The sequence below is a fragment of the Molothrus aeneus genome, chromosome 12 (assembly GCF_037042795.1).
Source record: "Molothrus aeneus isolate 106 chromosome 12, BPBGC_Maene_1.0, whole genome shotgun sequence".
Lineage (NCBI taxonomy): Eukaryota > Metazoa > Chordata > Aves > Passeriformes > Icteridae > Molothrus > Molothrus aeneus.
The window spans coordinates 9,285,169-9,306,477 of NC_089657.1; the positions used below are offsets into that span (position 1 = coordinate 9,285,169).

The window sequence follows — 21,309 nt, forward strand, 5'->3', positions numbered from 1 at the left end:
GGAGAGCGGGCTGAGCCAATGAGCGGAGGCGCGGGGCGCGGTGCGGCCAATGGGTGACGAGGGGCGGGGCGCCCGCGGGGCCGGAAGGGGCGCCCGGCCCAGACCCGGCCCCGCGGCCTCCGCTGCGCCCCGGGGCCGCCCCCGCCGCGTCCCCGCCACCCCCCGGTGATCTCCCTCCGGTTCCCCGCGGTGATCCCCCCGCCGGGTTCCTCGGTGCCTCGGTGATTCCCCCCGCCTTGTTCCCTCAGCGCCCTGGTGATTCTCCCCACGTTCCTCTCAGCGCCCCGGTGATCCCTACCCCGGTTCCACAGAGCCCCGATGCCCCCCGGCCCTCCGTAGCCCCTCACTCCATTCCATTCCCTGCCGGCTTCCCCCGTCCCCGGCTCCCCCGTGTTCCCGTCGGTCCCCCAGAGCCCACTCGGTGCCCAGCCACCATGAGCGAGCTGAAGGACTGCCCGCTGCAGTTCCATGACTTCAAGTCGGTGGACCACGTGAAAGTGTGTCCCCGCTACACGGCCGTGCTGGCCCGCTCGGAGGACGATGGCATCGGCATCGAGGAGCTGGACACGCTGCAGCTGGAGCTGGAGACGCTGCTGTCCTCTGCCAGCCGCCGCCTTCGCGTCCTGGAGGCTGAGACACAGGTGCTGGGGCCGCCCGCGTTGGGTCAGGGACGGACTCTCTGTCTGGCTCCTTCCCACCGAGGGGCTGCCTCTGATCTGCCCCTGCCCAGTGCTGGGCACAGGACCTGATGGGACACCACTCTCTTCCAGATCCTGACGGACTGGCAGGATAAGAAGGGCGACCGGCGGTTCCTGAAGCTGAGCAAGGACCACGATGTGGGCCCATCTGTAAAACATGGGAAGCCCAAGAAGCAGAAGCTGGAGGGCAAAGGGGGCCATGGGACTGGGCCTGGGCCCGGCCGGCCCAAGTCTAAGAACCTGCAGCCCAAGATCCAGGAATACGAGTTCCAGGATGATCCCATTGATGTGCCCCGCATCCCCAAAAATGATGCTCCAAACAGGTGTGTGGGTGTTGGGAGGTGTTGGGATCATCTTTCTCCTTCCTTGGAGCACATGGCACAAGGGCTGCCTCTAGCCCGAGAGAAGAGGGGCCACATGGGGAAAGGGGACATGTGTCACCTTCCACATGCTCCCCTGCAGCTCCCTCTCACAGTTCATCCATTCTTGCAGGTTCTGGGCATCGGTGGAGCCGTACTGTGCTGATCTCACCAACGAGGAGGTCAGAGTCCTGGAGGAGCTGCTCAAGCCGCCGGAGGATGAGGCTGAGCATTACAAGGTGAAAAGCTCCTAAGCCCCTTCCTCTGCCCTCTCTCCCCGTCCCCTCTGGCACCTCTCAGTGACTGTTCCTGCCTGGGATGCTGCCGTGGCACTGGTGAGTTGGGAGGCAAGGCAGAGGCTGCAGGAGCTGTGCTGAGCCTTGCTCTTGCAGATTCCACCTCTGGGGAAGCATTATTCCCAGCGCTGGGCACAAGAGGACTTGCTGGAGGAGCAGAAGGATGGAGCCCGGGCTGCAGCTGCTGCTGACAAAAAGAAAGGTGTCCTGGGGCCGCTGACTGAGCTGGACACTAAAGGTGCCCCAATCCCACCCCTGCCTTTGCCCAGAGGGGCTGGGAGTGCTTGTGCCCAATGGAGCCAGGCCCAAGAAAGGCTGAGGTTGCTCTGGCCCACTGCTCATCTCTGTGTCTTTGGGGTTGCTTTTCCCTCTCTCCCACTTGCTCCTAGATGTCGATGCCCTCCTGAAGAAGTCAGAAGCCCAGCACGAGCAGCCAGAGGATGGGTGTCCCTTTGGTCCCCTGACACAGCGTCTCCTGCAGGCCCTTGTGGAGGTGAGGGGCTCTGATGGTGCTGTGCCATGGTGGCCTGGCACTGTAGGGCATTGCAACCAAAACCCAGCACTGTAACCTTTCCCTGGTGCTCCCTGTGCTAGGAGAACATCATCTCCCCTGTTGAGGACTCCCCCATCCCCGAGATCACCGGCAAGGACTCGGGAGCTGACGGTGCTGGCACATCTCCCCGCAGCCAGAACAAGCCCTTCAGGTGAGCAGCTGGGGTGGGCCCAGAGCTCAGCACTGCCCACGGGTGCACCGAGCACACCGCTGGCTCCCTGCCACTGCGAGTCACAGGGAGCAAAGGGCATGTGGTGGGCAGCAGCCACTCTCCACCCCGGCAGTGTCCCCCACACCAAGTCACTGGAGGGGCGGATCAAGGAGGAGCTGGTGGCCCAGGGCCTGCTGGAGTCAGAGGACCGTCCGGCTGAGGACTCGGAGGACGAGGTGCTGGCTGAGCTACGCAAGAGGCAGGCAGAGCTAAAGGCGCTCAGCGCACACAACCGCACCAAGAAGCACGAGCTGCTGAGGTGAGAGCCAGCAGGCTGGGGTGGGTGCAGGGAGGGAGCTGCCTGGCAGGGCCTGACACCCCCCTGTGCCCCCCAGGCTGGCCAAGGAGGAGCTGCATCGGCAGGAGCTGCGGCAGCGTGTCCGCATGGCAGACAACGAGGTGATGGATGCATTCCGCAAGATCATGGCTGCCCGGCAGAAGAAGCGCACGCCCACCAAAAAGGAAAAGGACCAGGCCTGGAAGACCCTGAAGGAGAGGGAGAGCATCCTCAAGCTGCTGGATGGGTAGCAGGGACCAAGGACCCCCCCACTGTGTGTGGACCTCACCCGCAGGGGGCTGCCCTGCCTGAGCCCTGCCACCACGGGACGGAACTGGCACAGCCTCCCCCACGCCCTGAGTGTGCTCAGCCTCCCTACTCGGATGAAGGAGCCCAGCTGCTGTCTCCTCCCTGTGCAGGGCTGTCACTGACCCAAGCTGGGCACCCCATGGAGCTGTGGAGGTCCCTCCCTTCCACTCCCATGTCGCCCCTGCACTCCCCTGTTACTCGGGTGACATCAGCCAGGTCACTGCAGGGGCCAAATGTGATGGTGTGATTCCCACGGTCCCGTGTCCCTCTCTGTGATGCGGGGCAGGGCGAGATCCCAGCCCCACGGGTGGACTGGGGGGAGTGGTGAGGGGAAGCGGCTGGAGGGGTGAGGGGCCTGGTGTGTGGGTGGCCAAGCTCTCCATGTTCCGGTGGTTTCTATTGCCGCGAGCACCGGCAATAAAGGCAGCCGTGTGCAGGTGACGGTGTGGTGACATTGGGGGACAGCCCTGCCCGGCGGTGGGGGTTGGGCTCGGTCTGGGGAGGGGGGCGAGGAGTTGCGGGGCTGGGTCTGTCCTGCACTCTACTCGGGTCTCCCCAAGGGATGCTCTCGCATCCCCACAGCAGCTGCGGGGGGAGCCTGGGGGTGATGCCGCGCCGCGCTCGCCGCCCTCCCCGCGCTTTTCCCGCGTGTCCACGCGCGCCACGGTCACGCGTGTCCTCCCCCCCGACACCGCGGCCGAGCCGCCCCCTCCCATTGGCAGCGGCCGCGCGCTTGCCCGCCCCTCACCGTGACGTCAGCGCTGTCCGGCGGCGCCGCGCCGGGAGGAGTCGCCGCTGCTCCGCCGCGGGGCCCGGGGCCGGGGCCGTCGGTAAGGGCGGGCCGGGGCGGGGGCGGCGTGCCCACGCGCGGAGGTCGTGCCCACGCGGGACACTGAGTAGCGGCGGCGGAGCTGCGCATCAGCCGCGCCACGCAGCTCCGCTCCCACGCGTGTCCCGTCCGGCGCCGCTGTGCCGGCTGGCGGGCGTGGGGAATGGCGGTGGGGACCCCCCGGGCACCTACGCGTGTGTCTGGAGCCCTCCCGCTGCCTGCCCGCCCCGCACCCGCCCCATGGGCGGGCATCGGGAGGGTCCCAGCACGTTCCCCCACTGGGACAATCTACGCCAAAACTCCTGCGTCGACACAGCTTGTTCCCATCACCCCAGGATGACAACCACCGCCCCATAGCACCCTGTCATCCCCGTGTCCCCATGCCATCCCAGCACGCTGACAACCTGTCCCCACTCGTGTCACAGGTGGGAGTGGGTGGCCCTACAGGGCACCATGCCGCTGGGGCAGGATGGGCCCAGCTGGAAGAAGAGGATCGAGGATATTCAGCGGATCTATGATTTCCGAGATGTCCTGGGCACGTGAGTTGCAGACTGGGGTGACACACCAGTGACAGTGACTTCTAGTGATGGGTCTGGCCCCTCAGGCTTTGCCCAACCCTCCATATGGAACCAGCTCAAATCCTTGCCCAAGGTGGGACTTGCATTTGAGGGGACATGCTGTGGGGCACAGTTGCCACCTCCCTCTGGCACTGGCTGGTTCCTGGGCTGTGCTGAGGGTACCTGAGGGTGGTCCCCTTGCTGGCAGAGGGGCTCCTGGCAGTGCCCACGGCATGGTAAGGCTCTTAGGCTGGATTAGCAGGTTAATTATGTCAGGGCTTAGAGGCCAGCACAGCGGACACACTGCCTGTCCCTCCTGTCTCTTCACCACCTGGGCACTGCCAACAGCTCTGGCTGGCTCCTGGGTGGCCCTGGGTGTTCCAGGATGGCACAGCAGACGGATACTGCAGCCAACCCACATGGGGGCTCAGCCCCAGCACAGCTCGACCTCGGCAACACCACAGCCTTACCCTGCCTGATATGGGGATGGTGCAGCCACCCTCGGAGGGCGGAGGGTTCCAGGCATCCTATCGCTGGCAGGGTCCATGTCCGGCCATCCCAGCCAGCCGCTCCTGCTTGCTTTTCTCCTATAAATAGCTGGACTTTCTGCCTGTCGCCATGACAATCGTGGCATGGCGGCATCGGCAGCTCTGCTCGGGCTGTGGCCGCCGTGCCCTGCTCATCTCTCACCCCCCCAGGGGGGCCTTCTCCGAGGTGGTCCTGGCGGAGGAGAAGGCGACGCGGAAGCTCGTGGCCATCAAGTGCATTGCCAAGAAGGCACTAGAGGGAAAGGAGACCAGCATTGAGAACGAGATTGCCGTCCTCCACAAGTAGGGGCCATCCCAGCACCGGGGTGGGGGTTTCTCTCTGTGCCCCCCACTCGGCACAGCCCCCCAGTGCCAGCACTCATTGCTGCGTGTTATTGCCAGTGCCCAAAATAGCCAGCGGCGCGTGATGACCTGCGGCACGGAGCCTGGCTGCTCCCTGTCCCCTGGGGGCTGGAGTGGGGGCAGCCGAGTGCCCTCTCACCACCCCCCTGTGCCTCCCCCTGCAGAATCAAGCACCCCAATATCGTGGCCTTGGATGACATCTATGAGAGTGGCACCCACCTCTACCTCATCATGCAGCTGTGAGTGACATTGTGGGGCTCCTGAGGGGCGGGGGGGTGCCATGCTGACAGGTGCTGCCCATCCCTGCAGGGTCTCGGGGGGGGAGCTCTTTGACCGCATTGTGGAGAAGGGTTTCTACACTGAGCGCGACGCCAGCGCCCTGATCCGGCAGATCCTCGACGCCGTCAAATACCTGCACGACATGGGCATCGTCCACCGTGACCTGAAGGTGAGCAGCTGAGGGGGGACACACACAGCACTGTCATGGCACCAGGCAGCAGGACACCCCAGTGTCACCCCTCCCTCTACCCTCCTCTCCTCACAGCCCGAGAACCTGCTCTATTACAGCATGGATGAGGACTCCAAGATCATGATCAGCGACTTCGGGCTGTCCAAGATCGAGGGCTGTGGCAGTGTCATGTCCACAGCCTGCGGCACCCCTGGCTATGTGGGTGAGCGCCTGCCATGGGCTGCCACCATCCTAGGTATGGGGTTGGGATCCCCACACAGGTTGGGGTCACCCCCTCACTGCTGCCATCCCCCCCAGCCCCTGAGGTGCTAGCACAGAAGCCCTACAGCAAAGCAGTGGATTGCTGGTCCATCGGAGTCATCGCCTACATCCTGTATGTATCCCCCCTCCCACTCCCCTCCCCTCCTGGAGGCCTGGCACCTTGGGGCTGCCTGGGACCAGCAGCCCCCTCCCCACTGCCCCTCTAGGCTCTGTGGTTACCCCCCTTTCTATGATGAGAATGATGCCAAGCTCTTCGAGCAGATCCTGCAGGCAGAGTACGAGTTTGACTCACCCTACTGGGATGATATCTCAGACTCAGGTGAGCTGGGACCACCAGGGCAGTGGGGCCTGTGAGCCTGGTGTGGCTTCACAGTACCCAGAGGAATAGAGGACACTCAGAGCTGCTCCATGCTCTGTTTCAGCCAAGGACTTTATCCAGCACCTGATGGAGAAAGACCCTGGCAAGCGATTCACCTGTGAGCAAGCCCTGCAGCATCCCTGGTAATGGCGAGACCTATTGCTGTCTGCCCCCCTCTCCAGCTCACCCCACAGCAGCCATGGGATTGGGGTGCCCTGGCTAACTTCTCTCTTGCTCCAGGATTGCCGGGGACACAGCCCTGGACAAGAACATCCACCAGTCAGTGAGCGAGCAGATCAAGAAGAATTTTGCAAAGAGCAAGTGGAAGGTGAGTGTGGGGTGCTGGTGGGTGCTAGGGGGTGCAGCAGCCCCTCAGGCACCCCATACAAGCTGACACTGGGGTCAGTAGCAAGCTTTCAATGCCACGGCGGTGGTGAGGCACATGAGAAAGCTGCAGCTGGGAACCAGCCAGGACATCCCTGGGCAGACAACTCCCACGAGCCCCGGCGAACCGTTGGTTGGGGGGACCAGCAATGGTGAGCCCTGAACCCCCTATCCCCATCCCAGACCCCTCAGGGCTGCCACCAGGATCTCACCCTGTTCTTTCCTGCAGGGTCAGAGTGTGGGCACCCACCCCCAAGCAGAGCTCAGCGTCTCCCACCAGACTGAGCACGGCCCCACATAGCTGCCTCCAAGGGGGCCCAAGGGGCTCCAGCCATGTGGGGTGGGGGGCTCTGCAGTGCAGGAGCAGGGGAGATAGTGTGCAGGCACCCTGCTTGTCTTGTCCTGGTTATGTGGAGCTGCCCCCACTGCAGACTCACAGTAGAGTTTTGCATTGGGGCAGGAACACATCACAGAGCCCCCCAGCTTGGGGCTTTGTCCCAGGCCCCTTCCCACACACCTTCCCTCCCTCCCTCCACACCTGGCCTGCCACTGTCTCACACCCCCAACCCCAGCATGTTCAAGGACAATTTTCCAAATGGATGTTTCTATTTTATTGCTTGTAATAAAGACAAGAGGCCAAAGGTGCTTGGCTCAGCTCTGCACTGAGGAAGCTGGACACAGCCCTGACCCCCCCTAGCTTCACTGCCCAGGGCAGCAGCCTCCCCCATGCACACAGTGGGCAAGCAACAGGCAGCGGCCCACACTCCTCCATCCCAGGCTGGCAGCAGGTGCAGTGTCCCACTCAAGTCTCTGTTCCTCCTGGGGTGTCCCTAGAGGAGTCCACCCCCATGGCTGTCCCAGCCTCAGCTCTCAGGCCTGATGCTGGCTGCCAGCTGGCTTCTGGCCCTTGCGGAGGTCAGCACAGAACAGGACCTGGAATGGGGAGATAATGGGGTGGACATGGCTTGGGGTGGCGGGCAAGGGTGACAGGAAGGGGGGGTACTCACTGCCTGCGCCCAGCCGGCACGAGGGCCCCACAGCTCCCGGAAGAAGTCACCTGCAGAAAGAGGGTGAACACCAGTGTGAGGGTACACTCGCACCATCTACCATCCCTGAGGGTCCCACACCAGGATGCAGCCCTGCCCTCACCGATCTCCTGGTAGGCCCGGGGGGTGAGGCTTTTGCCACCCAGCGCCACGCCATAGCGCTGCCGTGCGATTTGCCAGACATGGGTGTCCACAGGCACCGCCTCCGCCTTGTCCAGGGACAGCAGGCACACACAGTCGGCCACCTGCTACCAGCAGCATCCAGTCAGCCCCCAGTGCCTGCTTTCTGCTCCCTGTCCCACCCCCGTCCTGGCACCCACCTTAGCACCTACACCAGGCAGGGCACACAGCACCCTCCTGGCCTCGGCATAGGGCGCGCTGCGGAGCTGGCACAGCCCCTCGGGGCCAAGCCCCTCAGCGATGGCCCGCGCGCTGCCGCTGACAAACTTGGCCCGGTACCCAAAGCCCAGCGCCCGCAGCCGAGCCTCGGCATCAGCACCTGGGGGAGGCACAGCAGAGGGACGTGAGTGGGCGCAGGCGAGGCCATGGCGATATCGCAGCGGCAGCAGCGAGGTGGTGGTGCACCTGTGAGCGCCGAGAGGGATGGGAAGGCATGGAAGGGCCGGGAATCGAGGCAGCAGAGGCGGCGGCCGAAGGCCTGGCAGAGGCGCTCGATCATGGCAGTGATGCGGGAAATGTGGTTGTTGGAGGTGCAGATGAAGGAGAAGAGGCACTCGACGGGGTCCTGCCGCAGCACCCGCACCCCTGCAGGCAGGATGCGGTGAGGGGACGCCGAGCAGGTGCTATGGCCATCCCTTGTAGCTCCGCGGGGCCGCCTCACCTGGGAAGTCATTAGCCACCTTGCGGAACAGGGGATCGGCCGCCCCCCAGGCATGGTACAGGGCCGACAGCCCCACGTCCAGCTGGAAGTAGTCACGCAGGATCCGCTCCGTCTCTGCGGCGTTCAGCTTCGCTGTTCTGGCGGGGCACCCATCCCGCTCCTCCTCCTCCTCGTGTTCATCCTCCTCGCCGTACACCGTGTACCAGAGGCGGTCCCCGTCCTGCCGTAGTGTCCAGACGCGGCCCCCTAGCACACCCGTCCACGCCCCCGGGCTGCTCTCCCACCACCTGCCGCACACGGGGGGGTCGGGGCCGGCTCGGACGCGCCGATCTGGGCCGGGGCACACCCGAGACGCCCGGGCTGGCTCACCGGAAGCTCTGTCCCGAGGAGAGCACCAGGTCCAGGCGTAGCTCGGCCGGCGGGCACGGCAACCAGCGCCACAGGGACGGGCAGGAGGAAGGGGCGTCCCGCAGCTTCATGGGGGCCGGGGAGCAACCGCGCGCCGCTGCCCACGGGGGCGGCGGGTCAAGGCACCGCCCGGCGCTGCACCTCCAGCTACCCCACAGCCCCGGCCCGGCCCCACACCTCCTCAGAGCAGCCCAGCCCGTGCCCCGGCCCCGCACCTCCCGGCTCGGCCCCGCCACTCCCCACCATAGAGACACCGCGTGGGCGGAGCGCCCGCCGCTCCCCGCCCCGGCTTCCGCTCGCAGCCGGAAGCGGGGCCGGTGCCGCCGCACATGGCCGCCCCGCCTCTGCTCCCGCTCCCTCCCCGCCCGCAGCGGCCGCGGCTCCGCAGTGGAGGTTTATTTTCTAAGAATCAATAGATTTTTTTCTTCCTTCAAAATAAATACAAACAACGTCCGAGCGCGGGGCCGGCCAGGGGCTGGGCCCAGGGGTAGGGGGCAGCACGGGGGTGCGGGGCGCGGGGGGCCGCCCTGGGGCACGGCGGCGGCCAGAACAGCATCCCGGGGAGCGGCGGGCTGGGGGGAGCGGGCACCGGGAATGGGAGAGTGGGGGGGGCACGGGGGACCGGCCCCACCCCTCCCGGTCCCCCGGCCCCCCGTGGGTGCAGGCCAGCTGCACGGGGTGGGGGTCACCGAGCCCCGTTTGCCCTGAGATTCGGCGGGGGAGCGGCCGGCGGCACCGGCTCAGTCGCTCTCGCTAGAGTCGCTGCTCTGCTCGCCCTGCACCTTGTTGCGGTGCTGCATGGCGCGGTGGTAGGCGATCTGCACCGACTTGCGGATGTTGGACTTGCGGCCCTCCAGCATCTTCTCCTTGTCCAGGTCCTGGTTCACCCCCAGAGGCACCAGCTTCGTCCGGGGCAACCACTGCCTGTGGAGAGCGGGGGGCCACCTCGTTTGAGGGTTACAATCGTCTCTGGGGACCCCCCCAAAGCCCTCGGCCCCCTGGCCTTACCAAGTGCGCTTGTTGTCAAAGAAGAGGACAAGGTAGAGGTGCTCGCGTGCTTCCTGAGTCATCTGCTCCCCCAGCTTCAGCACCTCCAAGGGGGGCACGGGGATGGGGACCCCATGGTGGAACATGCCTTCCCGCGGCATCTTGGGGTCAATGATCTGTAAAACGAGCAGGGGAGGGCTGAGAGGAGAACAGGGACCCCAAGAGCCAGTCTGCAGGGAGGGGACATGGGTTTCAGAGGCCCCGATAACAGGCAGTACTCACCAACGCCGGGTAGGAGGGGTAGCCCCTGCACTTAGCCCACACCAGGTCCAGGGCATCCAGGGAAGAATCCTCATCCTCAGACAGCCACCCTGCGCCTCGCCCCATGCCCTTACGGACCACTGTACGGGGGGAGAGGGCAGTCAGCTGTGTCCCCCCAGGTGATGGTGCCAGCCAGGCACACAGCTGTGCAGCCACACTACTTACTGCCGTGCCCCACACCTCGTCCCGTGCCCACGGAGTAGGACTCGTTCTCTGTCCCTGATGTGTCCTCACTGCTGTCCTCTGGGAAGTTCACTCGGGAGAAGGAGGGTTTCCCTCTGCCCTGCTTGGAGGGTGTTGTGCTGCGAAGACAGGGAGCAGACTCACGTTAAGCTTCCAGAAACTGTTTTCCAGAGGGCCAGGATGGTGGGACACCAGGGCTTGTGGCCTCCAAATGCCAGCCTTGGCACCGGGAAGGACTTGGCAGCCTAGCAGGCAAAAAGGTGGGATGGTGCTTCTGCCAGGGTGCAAGCCAGACCCTCACCCAGTTCCACCTGGGAGGACCAGAAAATGTGCCCTGATCTGAATTACAGGCGCAGGCAGGAGGTTGCTGGAAGGGCCAATGACAGAGCAGCCACTGTGCCAACAGAATTCTCTAGTTCATGCTTCCTACTAGCCCTTTGCTGCACACTTGCACCTTTAGGTTTTACATTAAAAAAGGCACAAACCCCACAGACTTCTAGGGATTAGCAGCTGAGCTGCAGGATGAACGAGATGGGGACCACCAAACGGGGTGCTCGTCCAGAAACTCAAAGCTGAGAGCTGCCCACTGCAACCCTGGGCAGCACTGCTGTCAGCAGAGCTGGGCCAGGAGCAGTACCTGGTGCGGTCTGAGGCAGCACTGCTGCTGCTGCTGCTGCTGGACTCCGAGTCGGAGCTGCTCCGGGGAAGATTGCAGTCATTGCGGTACACCAGGAAGCTCTTCTTCACGGGCTGGTTCCCGCTGCTGAAACCGTTGGCTGGCAGGTCTGAAAAACACCCCAACAAAGAGCATTACCACTGCATCAGAGCCTGCCACGTGCTGCCAGTGGGACCACAGGTGGCCAGCTGCACTCACCCATGGTAGCATCCTCCGTGGATTTGTCACTGTCACTGTCAGAGCTGGAGCTGGGCCGCGGGCTCCGCCCTCGCTTCCTCTGCCGCTGGGAGGACCCCATTATTGGCAGCTGGGGGGGCCCAATGGGGCTGCTCCCATGCCCAGGGGGGATCTGGCTGTCTCGATTCTTTGGGGGGCGTCCTGGACGTTTTGGAGGGCCTGCAGTTTTAGGGTTCTTCTTGGAGAAGAGCACAGAGGTCCTCCTGCCAACTTCATGCGCTGGGGTAGAAGAAGAATTGGGACCCAGACCTGAAGAAGGAGGAGGTGTCAGCTGCAGCCCTGATGGCAGGGACTGCATGGCAGTGGTATCACAAAACAGCTTTGTTTCTGGGGAACATGATCTCAGAAGATCCTCCCTCACTATAGGAAGAACCTGCTTTTTCCATGATTAGATGACAGGACTGGGATGCAGAGGTGGCAAATGCCCAGTGACACATGGTAGCTCTGCCTGGTGCTTTTGCAGTGCTCCCCAGAGCAGAGCCCAGCTCAGCATCTCCATCCAGGGAGCTGGCAGCTGGCCTGTTTGACTCTCAGCCCTGGGAGAGCACTTGGAGCTCAGCAGTCACTGCTGCTGTAACTCCCTCCCATGCCCTCTGGCAGGAAGGGACACCTGCTCCACAATGCCCCTAGAAACCAAGCAACATGGCCAATCTGGTAGGCCCTATCAGAAAGAAACAATCCACGTCATGCTCCATGTCACACAGCTGAAACTGTGATCTCTGGAACAGCATCCAGTTCCTTGGCTGACAAAGAGATGAATTCACCAGGTGACTGCTGACCACAGCTGTGAACACCAACGACCTGCCAATCCTCCCCAGGGGCAAACACACATCAGGCTGTGGCTGTTCCAGACACAGGACGAGGCCTCCTTCATCCAATCCCCCCTGCTTGGCTGGCACAGCTCACCACAAACTACCCAGTGAGCATGCTGGGAGGGAGCCCTGGGAGACACAGACATCATACTTGGCACCCGCTCCTAAGGGAGGCACTACAGGCAACAAGGAGTCCCCACAGGGGGATGTGGGATAAGGGACTGTCCCACAAGAGGCCACTGCCTCATTCCCATGGAGGAGTGAAGAGCAAGGTGTGTGTGGGGAGCTGCCCACACAGTCCTCCTGCCTAAGGAGACACCTGCCAGGGCAGCCTCTCCCCAGACAGGCCTGTCCAGAGGCAGCTCTCCATGGCTCCTCAGACTGGCAGTTCTGGAGGGAGTATTACCTTTGCCAGTCTCCTGGCTGCTGCTCTCCTCTGCAGCGCTGTCTGTCTGCAGGTCCTTCTCGCAGGGGTTGTGGGACTGCAGGACTCCCCTGGCAGAGGAGCTGTGCCGCTCCAGCCCCTCCCGGCCCAGGTCCCGCGGGTGAGCGAGCTTCCGCCGCAGCACTGTGATCTCCTTCTTGATCATCTTGGCCCGGCGGGACCGTCCTATGCTCTGCTTGCCAGCGTTGACCTCGTCCAACCGCTCCAGCAGGATCTTCAGCTGCTCTTCCAAAGGCAGGTGCTTCTGATTCTCTGAGAGCAGCAGCCGCACATCTTCTGGGGAAACAAAGAGGAGCAGATGGATTAAAGAAATCGGGAACTCCAGTGGAGCTCCTCTACCTGAAAGGGCATGAGGCAATCCAGGTTCTCTGCAGGGGAGAAGGAGCTGGCATGTCACCAAACCCTTTAGGGAAGTTATCCTAGAAGACCAAGAGAAAGAGCCCTCTGGGAACTCAGCCAGTTGGGGAAAGCTGGCTGATCAGCAGTGTGGAGAATACTGGAGTTCACATTGTCTGGAACAAGGATGCAACAGGAAAGAAAGGACACACAGACAAACCACAGCCCAGAACCAACCTAATGGGGCTGATAAGTACCTGGCTAGCAAAACCACCCCAGGTCTCCAGGGAGTGGGGACACACAGCCCAACATGTGACTTAACCTCCCAGAAGAGGCAGCTCAGACTCTAGAGTGCCTTGACTCTGCCCAGGCTTTACCTTTTAGTAGCCCTCGAACCCCAGGGCAGGGACCGAGTACCCACCGTCCTCAATGTCTTGGATCTGAGCCTCTTCCACTGTGACACAGTGGGGGAAGTGCATGCCTGTCTCGAAGTCAATGCCCATTTTCTCTGCCTGCCGGCGAGCCTGCCGGAGCACAGCACCTCCCTGCTCCCGCAGGCGGATGGCTGCCCGGTAGAAGATCGTGTCTTTGGCATTGTATTTCAAACAGTTGTTAATGATCAGGTTGAAATCCTCCTCAAAGTCATCAAAATTCAGATAGCGATAGGCTTCTAGATTTTGCTTCATTGTCTGAAAATCCATTGGCTTCTTGATGTGATCCAGGTAGTCTGGGACCTGCATGAGGAAAGAGGCAGAGTTAAGAGCCCAGCAGCCACAGTTAGCAGTACCTGCTCCAAGAAAACAGTTGTTAGAGGAATCAGGTATCCCTCCCTGTGCTCTGCCCAAATGCACATCGGGGAATGCCGTCTGCTTTTGCAGCTTGAGGAACAGCAACGCCTCCGGACTAGGAAGCCCATGTGCTGTGCTCAACCTGTTAGAGCGGATACGCACTCTGAAGCATTTTTACAGCTCCAGCACACATGCCAGCATCCTGTCCTCAACTCCTGCCTGCAGGCAGCTGGGATCCAGTATGCTACATGTTATTCCCTGGAGAGGGTGCTGCAAGTGCAGCCCCAGGGATGAAGGTGAGTGCAGAAAGGTAAAACAGAGCTTTCCAGGTGGCAGGTGAGATGGTGCAGCCTTCCTCCCCAACTACTAAGATGCCTTCATGCTGACCTGCTGCCAGAACCTTGCAGAGACCATGTGGACTTTTGCCATGCTCCCAGGCAGGGACTCAGTGACAGTCTCAGTAATTATCTCTCCTGCCTGCAGCAGTGACACTCTAAGGGTCAAATCCATCTCTGTGCTGTGCTCAGTCATCTAGCAGAGGCCTTCACAAGAGCACAGGTAAGAGCACGCTGACTGCTAAGGGCTGGCACTTTGCCTTTCCCAGTGGGAATCCCCAACTGCTCACAGACCCTGGGATGTCACCAGTAACATACACAGAGGAAGAGTCAAGTGCTGTGCCCCAGCTGTCACCAGCTCAGCTGTTCTGTATTTGGCTCACCCAGGAGGGGCACTGCTGCACACCCCCTCTGGTGAGCGAGTGGTGCTGGCATGAGCCAGCACCAGGCTGCTCAGAGTTCTTCTGGACCGGAACACACCCTGGGCAGCCCTTGGCACGAGCAAGGGACAAGTTTGAGTGAAATAGAAATCTGGGGAGGGGATTCTTACTTCGTAGATTTCTGTTACCTCAGACAGAGGGACCGGCTCACTGAAGATGTTGCCTGTGTCTTTCTCCTGCAGCTGCTCAAGTGTCTTGCGGAGGAGGATGAGGAAGGGGGTCAGCTGCATTTCCAGTGCCACCTGCTGCACTTTGATCTGAAACAAAGGAACAGAGCAGGGCTGAGCCCCTGGCCCCAGCCAGGCAGTGGGGACTGTCCCCAGGGAGCAGCAGTGCAGCCCTGCAGGACAGCAACCCCTCTCCTCTCCTTGCTGAGGGTAGGGAGTGCCCCTCAGCCCCGTTTCTGGGGAGTAGAGGTGAAACACCGGCTCCAGCACCTGTGCGTCCCACCTGTGCCTTGCAGAGCAGCCACCTTTGCTCGGAGCCATTGGAGCAGAGCGCAGCACAGCCGAGGGGACCCCGGCACACCTAGAGCACCCTAAGGAGCCCCTGCTGATGCCCACCCCAGCAGCTCCCCAAGGAGGGGCAGTCGTTACCGTCTCTCTCTTGAGCTTCTCCCGCTTGCGTATCAGCTCCACCAGCAAGCGCGCACGCTCGAGGTCATGGCGCAGGCGCTGCCATGACTTCAGCTGTTCCTTCAGGGCCCAGTTCTTATCCTCAGTGTCTCTCTGTGGGAACATCAGAGACCATGAGCTGATAGAAGATGTGCTCCCATCTCCACCTTCCTGACTGTGTGCTAGGGTTCTTCTCTGGCAAAGGGAACCACCATGCCTGACCTGCTGGTGCAGCAAAGGTCACAGCTCCTTTCTTGTAACCTAGGCAGGTGATTCAGTCTCACCTCTGGCAAGAGCTAAATACCTGCCCCTTGGTCATCAAGCCCTTAGGATGTCAGGAGGTGAACATCCTGAGCCTCTGGAAACACTCTTCCTAACATGACTGACTGACTGACTGCAGCTGCCCAAGAGGTCTGTGCTGCTGCTCACAGCTCTGACAAAGCACAACAGCTCAAAAAGGGAACAACAGCTCTACTTGCTTTCATTTTTGGAGCACCAAAAAAATTACAGCTTTTATCCTGCCATAGCCAAAACTGAGCATAAGCAGCCTCAACTCTTCTCCAGCAAAAATAATAAGAGCAGACAAAGGTAGGAGAAAACCCTGCCCAGTCACAGTCATCAGAGGGCTCAGAAAGAAAGATTTACAGCTCAGATGGGGAGCCAGAAGAAAAAATCTTCCTCTCTGGCACCAGATTTCACATCTGTGAAGTGCTGACTGTGGGCTTGAAGCCGCACCCAGAAGGAGCACTCTTGGAGCAGTATCAGAAGCTAGAAGAGAGGCCTTGGTTCAGTCCAGACTGTTTCTAGAGATCCCTGGCCATCTCTCTCAACACTGCCTGGCACAGTGGCCTCATATTAGAGCCATTTCTGACAGGTTTGCCATCACTACTGGCTAAATGCAGGCACAAGAAAGGAAATACCTTCAGCGTGGCAGCTTGAGAGGGCAGGATTCCCTTCTTGTGGCAGGCTGCCAGTGGCGTCGCTGCCTGGCAATTCTCTGAACACTGAGAGCGGAGGAGAAGGTGAAGCAGCAAAAGCAGCTGGGGCTGCCCTTCCCTCATCTGAAAGCTCATACCCTTGACCCCCATTCTGCATCTGCAGGCATTGCATGCAGCAAAGGCTCCAAGCCCACAGCTCCAAAGGCGCAGGAAGCATGCACACAGCCAGGTTCTCTGCAGCCCCCACCAAGCAGCCCTTACCTGGTCGCAGTTTCTCTGTGACTGCAGGTGTGTCTGCAGGCGGCGGAGCAGGGGGACACCATTGCGGGACTGTCTCTTCAGAGTCCAGTAGCTGTGCAGCCTCTGCATGAACTGGCTCTTCCTCTGGATGGTTAAACGGTTTGTAATCTTACTGAGCCTGAGGAAAGGAGAAGAACCACAGAGTCCATCAACAAATCAAGCCTGGCTGCTGCAGGAGAAGCCCTAGCTAGGGATAAGTATCAGCAAGGCCATCCCAGCAGAGCTGAGAAGCTCCTCAAGCAGAGAACATCCTTTTATATAGCAGGACTTTCTGTAACACTAAGTCACACAGCCTAGGCACAACAGAGGATGCCAGGAAATGTGCAGCCTTGCCTCTCCATAACACACTTTTCCTTTCTACTTCCTGTCAACTTTTGGGCAAAGCCTGGGGCAGGTTGGGGTGCAAGACAGCCACACTGGGTGCTGGACCTTTAACAGCTCCCATGGTCCCTGAGACCACGAGTGTTATGGTGCTACTACCCCAAAACCATTATTTACCTGGCTGAGGGCCACTTGCTGTGACGGGGGAGTCTGGCCAAACTCTACCAGAGAAACTCAAACCCTGGCAAAGCACAAGGAGGGAGCAGGACGCACGAGTACAACAGACGTCCCATCCAAGACTATCCTGAACAGCCCAGAACACCACAAAAGGGATTGCTTACTTCCTACGACAGCAGATAGTCTGGAGGGGCTGGGACAGCCTTGTTCAGCAGAGTTGGACAGAGATGCCCTGCTAGTAGAGTGACAAAGGGATGAACCCTCAGCATCTGCCCACCTCCCAGGGACAGCTTTTCCCAAAGGATGACCCAACCTGCATCAGCCTCAGCTGAACAGACTGGGGACAGCAGCCTCATATGCCATCACTGGCCAAGTACAGCTCCCACAGGAAGACGTGGCATTCTGGCAACAGCCCCTGAAGAATAATTAATCCCAACAGGATTCTAGCTCAGTGTACTTTCACTGTGAACGCAAGAGCAGCAAGACCCTACAAACTGCCAACATGTCCACACATAAGAAAAAGAGGCTCTTGCTATGGAGCAAGCCCTGAATGAGCAAAAACATAAGTCTGGGACACAAACAGACCGTGGTAAAAAGCCAGCAGCCTTGTGGCAGACCTGTCTCCCCAAGTCACCAGAATGCTGCCCAGAGAGCATAGCCCATGGCTTCCATGTGCTCCTATCCAAGTGCACAGGAGAGAAGTCTTGAGGGTTTAAGGGTCTTGACAGTGTCCTATGGTCACAGCCTCAGCACAGCTCCTGCCACAGGAAGGAGACCTCAGCAGCTCAGGATTGGTAGCTCACCACCACAAAGGCAAATGCTTCCAAGCTCAACCTGTGCTCAACTGGGTGTCGCCTGCTGTAGGGTGACAATGAGATCCAAAAACATCCTAGGATGCCCTTATGTGCTTTTACATGCTGCTGAGGACATCCAGAGTTATAAACACTGACAAATTCTGGCAAGGCTCTTATATGCTCTTGTTTTGGGACTTGCACGCCAGCCCAACAATCTAACAAGAGCAAGGCACAAAGCAGTTGCAACTGTAACTACAGGGTGTTTGCACCTTCCCATGAAACCACAGGTTTGGAATGTGACAGAAACAAAACCCCTCGTGAGGCCTCACACTGGGGAGTCAGCCTTAGGACCGTGGTGTTCCTTGGCAGGCAGGATCCTGGTGCTCTCCAGCCACCCCTCCTCACAGACAGCTTTCAGCACCCGTGGCTGCCCGGCCCTGCTCCAACAGGCAGCGCTGAAAGGGAGCAGCAGCTGCTGTGCCTGGCAGAGAGCACTGAGGCAGCCCAGCAAAGAGTACGTGGCTGCTGGGATGGATGAGCTCTGCTCAGCAGAGCACAGGGATCCCAACCCCAGACCTCTCTGCTCCAGAGCCAAAATAACCCCAGGATTAGCCCGTTTCCCAGGCCTGAATCACTCTCACACTTCTGTCTTTTGCTTGACACAGCCTCAGGAGAAAACAGACCTCAGCAGAAAGGAGAGCAGTTCCCTCCTCCTCCCCGCCTCATTTACTCCAGTGCCTGAGGTCAGCGCAACAGGAAAGGAGTGCTGGGAACCTCCAGCTGCTTCCTGACACATCCGGCCAAGTTCATTCTCTACTGTTAAACTAACAACAGCTATTTCCTGCCATGCCGAGGGCCCAGACACCTTTGCAGGGCAGTGCATGGCCCTGCCTCTCTGCAGGACTCCCAGAGTAAACCACCACAGCTCTCTGCAGCAACAAAGTGAGAAGTACCTGAGCAAAAAGCTAGGGAGGGGAATAGGATAATGCCCACATGGGAAGCAGGACACAAAGCATGGAGGAAAGGAGAAATTCCTCCCCAGTCCAGGGAGGGCAGCAGGTCGTACCTGTGGGGGGGGATGCAGGGCACAGAAACCACAGGTGCTGCAGCTCGTTTCTCTGCCAGGATCTTCCGCGCCTTCTTCATCTTGATCCTAGACTTGGCCTTTGCTTTTTTGACTTTCTCAGAACTCCAGCCCTTCCCCTCCTCCTCTTCCTCCTCATCCTCCTCCTCCCCCTCACTGTGGGAGAGGGCGGGCAGCCTGCGCACGGAGCCTGGCGGCGTGTGGATGTCGCAGTAGGCGGTTTTGCGCACACTGAAGGAGGTACCATTGGCACCCGTCTCCCTGACGGGCTCCATCTTCATGTACAGCCCGGCCTGCTGGGCACAGGTGACATGGAAGGCAGTGTAGCAATTGGCTTTGTGACACTGGATGCAAGCCCCAGAGCCACGCTGCTTGCAAATATAACAGGTCAGCTTCCAGCGTGCGGGCGGGATGTGCTCGATGCTGTCTATGGGCTCCAGGAAGACGGTGTTGGCAAAGCACACCTCGGGGATCCAGAGGGCACAGACCACGTGTGCCCAGCGCCCATCGTCCGTCTGCTTGAAGGCCCCCCCCTTGTTTGGGCAGAGGGCGCAGTCCACAGCGCGCGAGGGTGACTGCAGGCACCGTCTGCAGAGCCACTGTCCCTCGGGGATGTAGGGCACCCCATAGCACTCCTGGTGCACGGCCAAGTTGCACATGTCGCAGAAGAGGATGACGTTGCTGTTCTGACACTCCCCGTCGTTGCAGATGCAGCAGACGGCATCCTCATCCACCAAGGCGTTTGGGTCCCCCTTGTTGTGGCTCTCGAAGTAGGATTCCTTCTCTAGGCGGTCCATCAGGTACTCAAAGATCTCCTGGGGAATAGGACTCACGCCTTCGTTCTTCCGCCTCTCATTCATGATGTCCAGCCAGATGTAATCCTCCTCATCCATGTCGTACTCCACCTCCTCGTCCAGCTCCTCTGCCGACTTCTCAATGTACCTGGTAGAACAGCATTAGAAAGTAAGGGCATGTTTGACATGTTTGGAGCTGCTGAGCCCCAACTCCAGGATTTGTCTGTGATTGAGGGAATGTTCAAATGCTCCAGCTGAGCCATAAGCCAAAATAAAGAAACAGGGACAAGGCAGGAATGTGCAGAAGCAGAAGGTGCTACTGCACGCTGACTAGCACAGAGGCACAACAGCAACTTGGAGACAAAACAACACTGGTCTAAGGAGCAAGGTCAGGCCTTGGAGACTCATCAGTGCAAGGAGGGGCCCTGCATGGGCCACCCAGCAAGTGCCAGTGCTCTGGAGAAAACAGCCTCACAACCAAGACACGATAACCACGCATGGAGGTGCCATGTTTCATTAATTCTGGTTAGGGGGCTCTGTTAACTCCTGCCTGAGGTATTAAGTGGGGCCACTGCATCCACCAAATCTCTCACAAAGTACTGTAAGAAAACAAGAGGTATACCCACAGACAGATCCTACAGGTACACCTTGGTGCTGAAGGGCTCTGAAAATATCTCAGCATACCTCCAAAGAGAGACTGAGAGGCAAAAGGACACATTGGGGTTCTGTTTTGATTTTAAGTGCTGTTCCAGCAAGGAAAGAGCACAGCAATCAAACTGCTGGCAATGAGCTAAGCAGCAACTAAGAGCTCTGTAGATTCACAGACCTCTCAGAACTGTGATGTGACACCAGGCAGAGTCCCAGGAGCCTGAAGCCATGGAACAGCCACTTCTGTGAGACCTGGGAGAGGCAGACAAAGGCCATTTCCAGGAACCACAGGCAAGCCACTTGAACAGAGTGGGGCCAATTCCACCTCCAAACCCAGGGCATGAGCCTAGGAGTCTCCTTGCACCCAGCCACGGACAATACCTGTAGTACGAGGTGGGACGAGGCGGGGCATCAGGGGTGTCCTGCTCCAGCTCTCGGTACACCACCTCGGGCAGCTTGGGGGTAGTGCTGGCCGAGGCGTTGTGGTGATGGTGGTTGGAGTCCTTGCGCTTCTCCTTGTTCTTGTGCTTCCCAGATTTGGGCGGGACGCTCTGCGTCTCCGTGTTCTCCTTATTGCTCCCATTCTCGGGCACCTCCTCGGGAACATCCTCGTCCTCGGACACCACGTCGAGATTATCGAAGATGCTGATGCGGTGGACGCGGCCGTGCAGGTCCACCTCCACCATGCGCTGGGCCTGGGCGTAGGTCATCACCTCTCGGCCGGGCGACTGGGAGGTCTCGGAGGGGCTGGGCGACTGCTTGTTGGCGGCGCGGGCCTGGCGCCCCTTCTTCTTGTGCTTGCGCAGGGGGGTGTGCTGGGGCAGGGGCGGGTTGTCGTGGTCATAGTGGTACAGGTGGTACTCGATCCCGCTGTAGCTCTTGTAGATCTTGCGGCAGGTACCCACGGGGCACTCGTAGGGCGGCTTGGTGGCCCGCAGGTTGTGGCAGAAGGTCTTCACGTCGAAGTCTACGCCCATGGCTGGGCCGCGGGGGGCCGAGGCCGGGCCGGGCCGGGCCCCCCGCCCCGCCGCCCCCTCCCCGGGCCCCGGCCGCCCTGGCCTGGCTCCCCGCTGCCCGCTCCTTCCCTGCGGCGGCGCTCCCCGGCGCGGGGCCGCGCTCAGCGGGCGGGCGGCTCCATGGGCGGCGGCGGCGGCGGCGGCGGCGGGCCCGGGCCGGCCCCAACAATGGAGCTGCGGCGGCGCCTGGCGCGGGGCGGCCCTGGGTAAAGCGCCGCGCCGCCCTTAGCAACCGCACTTTCGCCACGGCACCGCCGGGCAGCAGCACCGGGCGGGATCGGCGGCAGCGAGGACGGAGGGGACGGGGAAGGCGGCGG

The 21,309-nt window shown here is 60.7% G+C and overlaps 4 protein-coding genes across 6 annotated transcripts; 2 read left to right on the forward strand and 2 right to left on the reverse strand.

The window, feature by feature from the left end:
* The first annotated feature begins 143 nt into the window (after positions 1 to 143).
* On the forward strand, positions 144 to 2,959 carry TADA3 (transcriptional adaptor 3). The gene is made up of 8 exons (XM_066557985.1): positions 144 to 641; positions 771 to 1,021; positions 1,191 to 1,296; positions 1,450 to 1,591; positions 1,743 to 1,846; positions 1,948 to 2,057; positions 2,191 to 2,376; positions 2,453 to 2,959. The coding sequence occupies exons 1-8, from the start codon at positions 435 to 437 to the stop codon at positions 2,643 to 2,645; spliced, it is 1,299 nt and encodes a 432-aa protein (XP_066414082.1). The 5' UTR covers positions 144 to 434; the 3' UTR covers positions 2,646 to 2,959.
* Positions 2,960 to 3,456: 497 nt separating this feature from the next.
* On the forward strand, positions 3,457 to 7,092 carry CAMK1 (calcium/calmodulin dependent protein kinase I). The gene is made up of 12 exons (XM_066558161.1): positions 3,457 to 3,533; positions 3,958 to 4,071; positions 4,788 to 4,919; positions 5,144 to 5,218; positions 5,289 to 5,427; positions 5,524 to 5,650; positions 5,746 to 5,821; positions 5,916 to 6,028; positions 6,132 to 6,210; positions 6,308 to 6,395; positions 6,477 to 6,603; positions 6,681 to 7,092. The coding sequence occupies exons 2-12, from the start codon at positions 3,986 to 3,988 to the stop codon at positions 6,734 to 6,736; spliced, it is 1,098 nt and encodes a 365-aa protein (XP_066414258.1). The 5' UTR covers positions 3,457 to 3,533; positions 3,958 to 3,985; the 3' UTR covers positions 6,737 to 7,092.
* Positions 7,039 to 8,973, reverse strand: OGG1 (8-oxoguanine DNA glycosylase). The gene is made up of 7 exons (XM_066558162.1): positions 8,708 to 8,973; positions 8,339 to 8,625; positions 8,083 to 8,262; positions 7,818 to 7,996; positions 7,601 to 7,742; positions 7,459 to 7,508; positions 7,039 to 7,384 (listed from the first exon to the last, which is right to left on the reverse strand). Exons 1-7 carry the CDS (start codon positions 8,815 to 8,817, stop codon positions 7,322 to 7,324), a joined length of 1,011 nt encoding a protein of 336 aa, XP_066414259.1. The 5' UTR covers positions 8,818 to 8,973; the 3' UTR covers positions 7,039 to 7,321.
* A 157-nt stretch (positions 8,974 to 9,130) lies between these two features.
* BRPF1 (bromodomain and PHD finger containing 1) lies at positions 9,131 to 20,981 on the reverse strand. Of its 3 annotated transcripts, none has more exons than XM_066558157.1 (13): positions 20,358 to 20,981; positions 18,517 to 19,476; positions 16,120 to 16,276; positions 14,903 to 15,034; positions 14,435 to 14,563; positions 13,165 to 13,477; positions 12,369 to 12,680; positions 11,112 to 11,399; positions 10,875 to 11,022; positions 10,220 to 10,356; positions 10,016 to 10,134; positions 9,755 to 9,909; positions 9,131 to 9,670 (listed from the first exon to the last, which is right to left on the reverse strand). In XM_066558157.1, exons 1-13 carry the CDS (start codon positions 20,951 to 20,953, stop codon positions 9,487 to 9,489), a joined length of 3,630 nt encoding a protein of 1,209 aa, XP_066414254.1. In that variant the 5' UTR covers positions 20,954 to 20,981; the 3' UTR covers positions 9,131 to 9,486. The 3 variants fall into 3 exon arrangements, with proteins under 3 accessions (XP_066414254.1, XP_066414255.1, XP_066414253.1); XM_066558158.1 differs by having other exon boundaries at positions 10,235 to 10,356; positions 12,369 to 12,683; XM_066558156.1 differs by having other exon boundaries at positions 12,369 to 12,683.
* Positions 20,982 to 21,309: the final 328 nt, after the last annotated feature.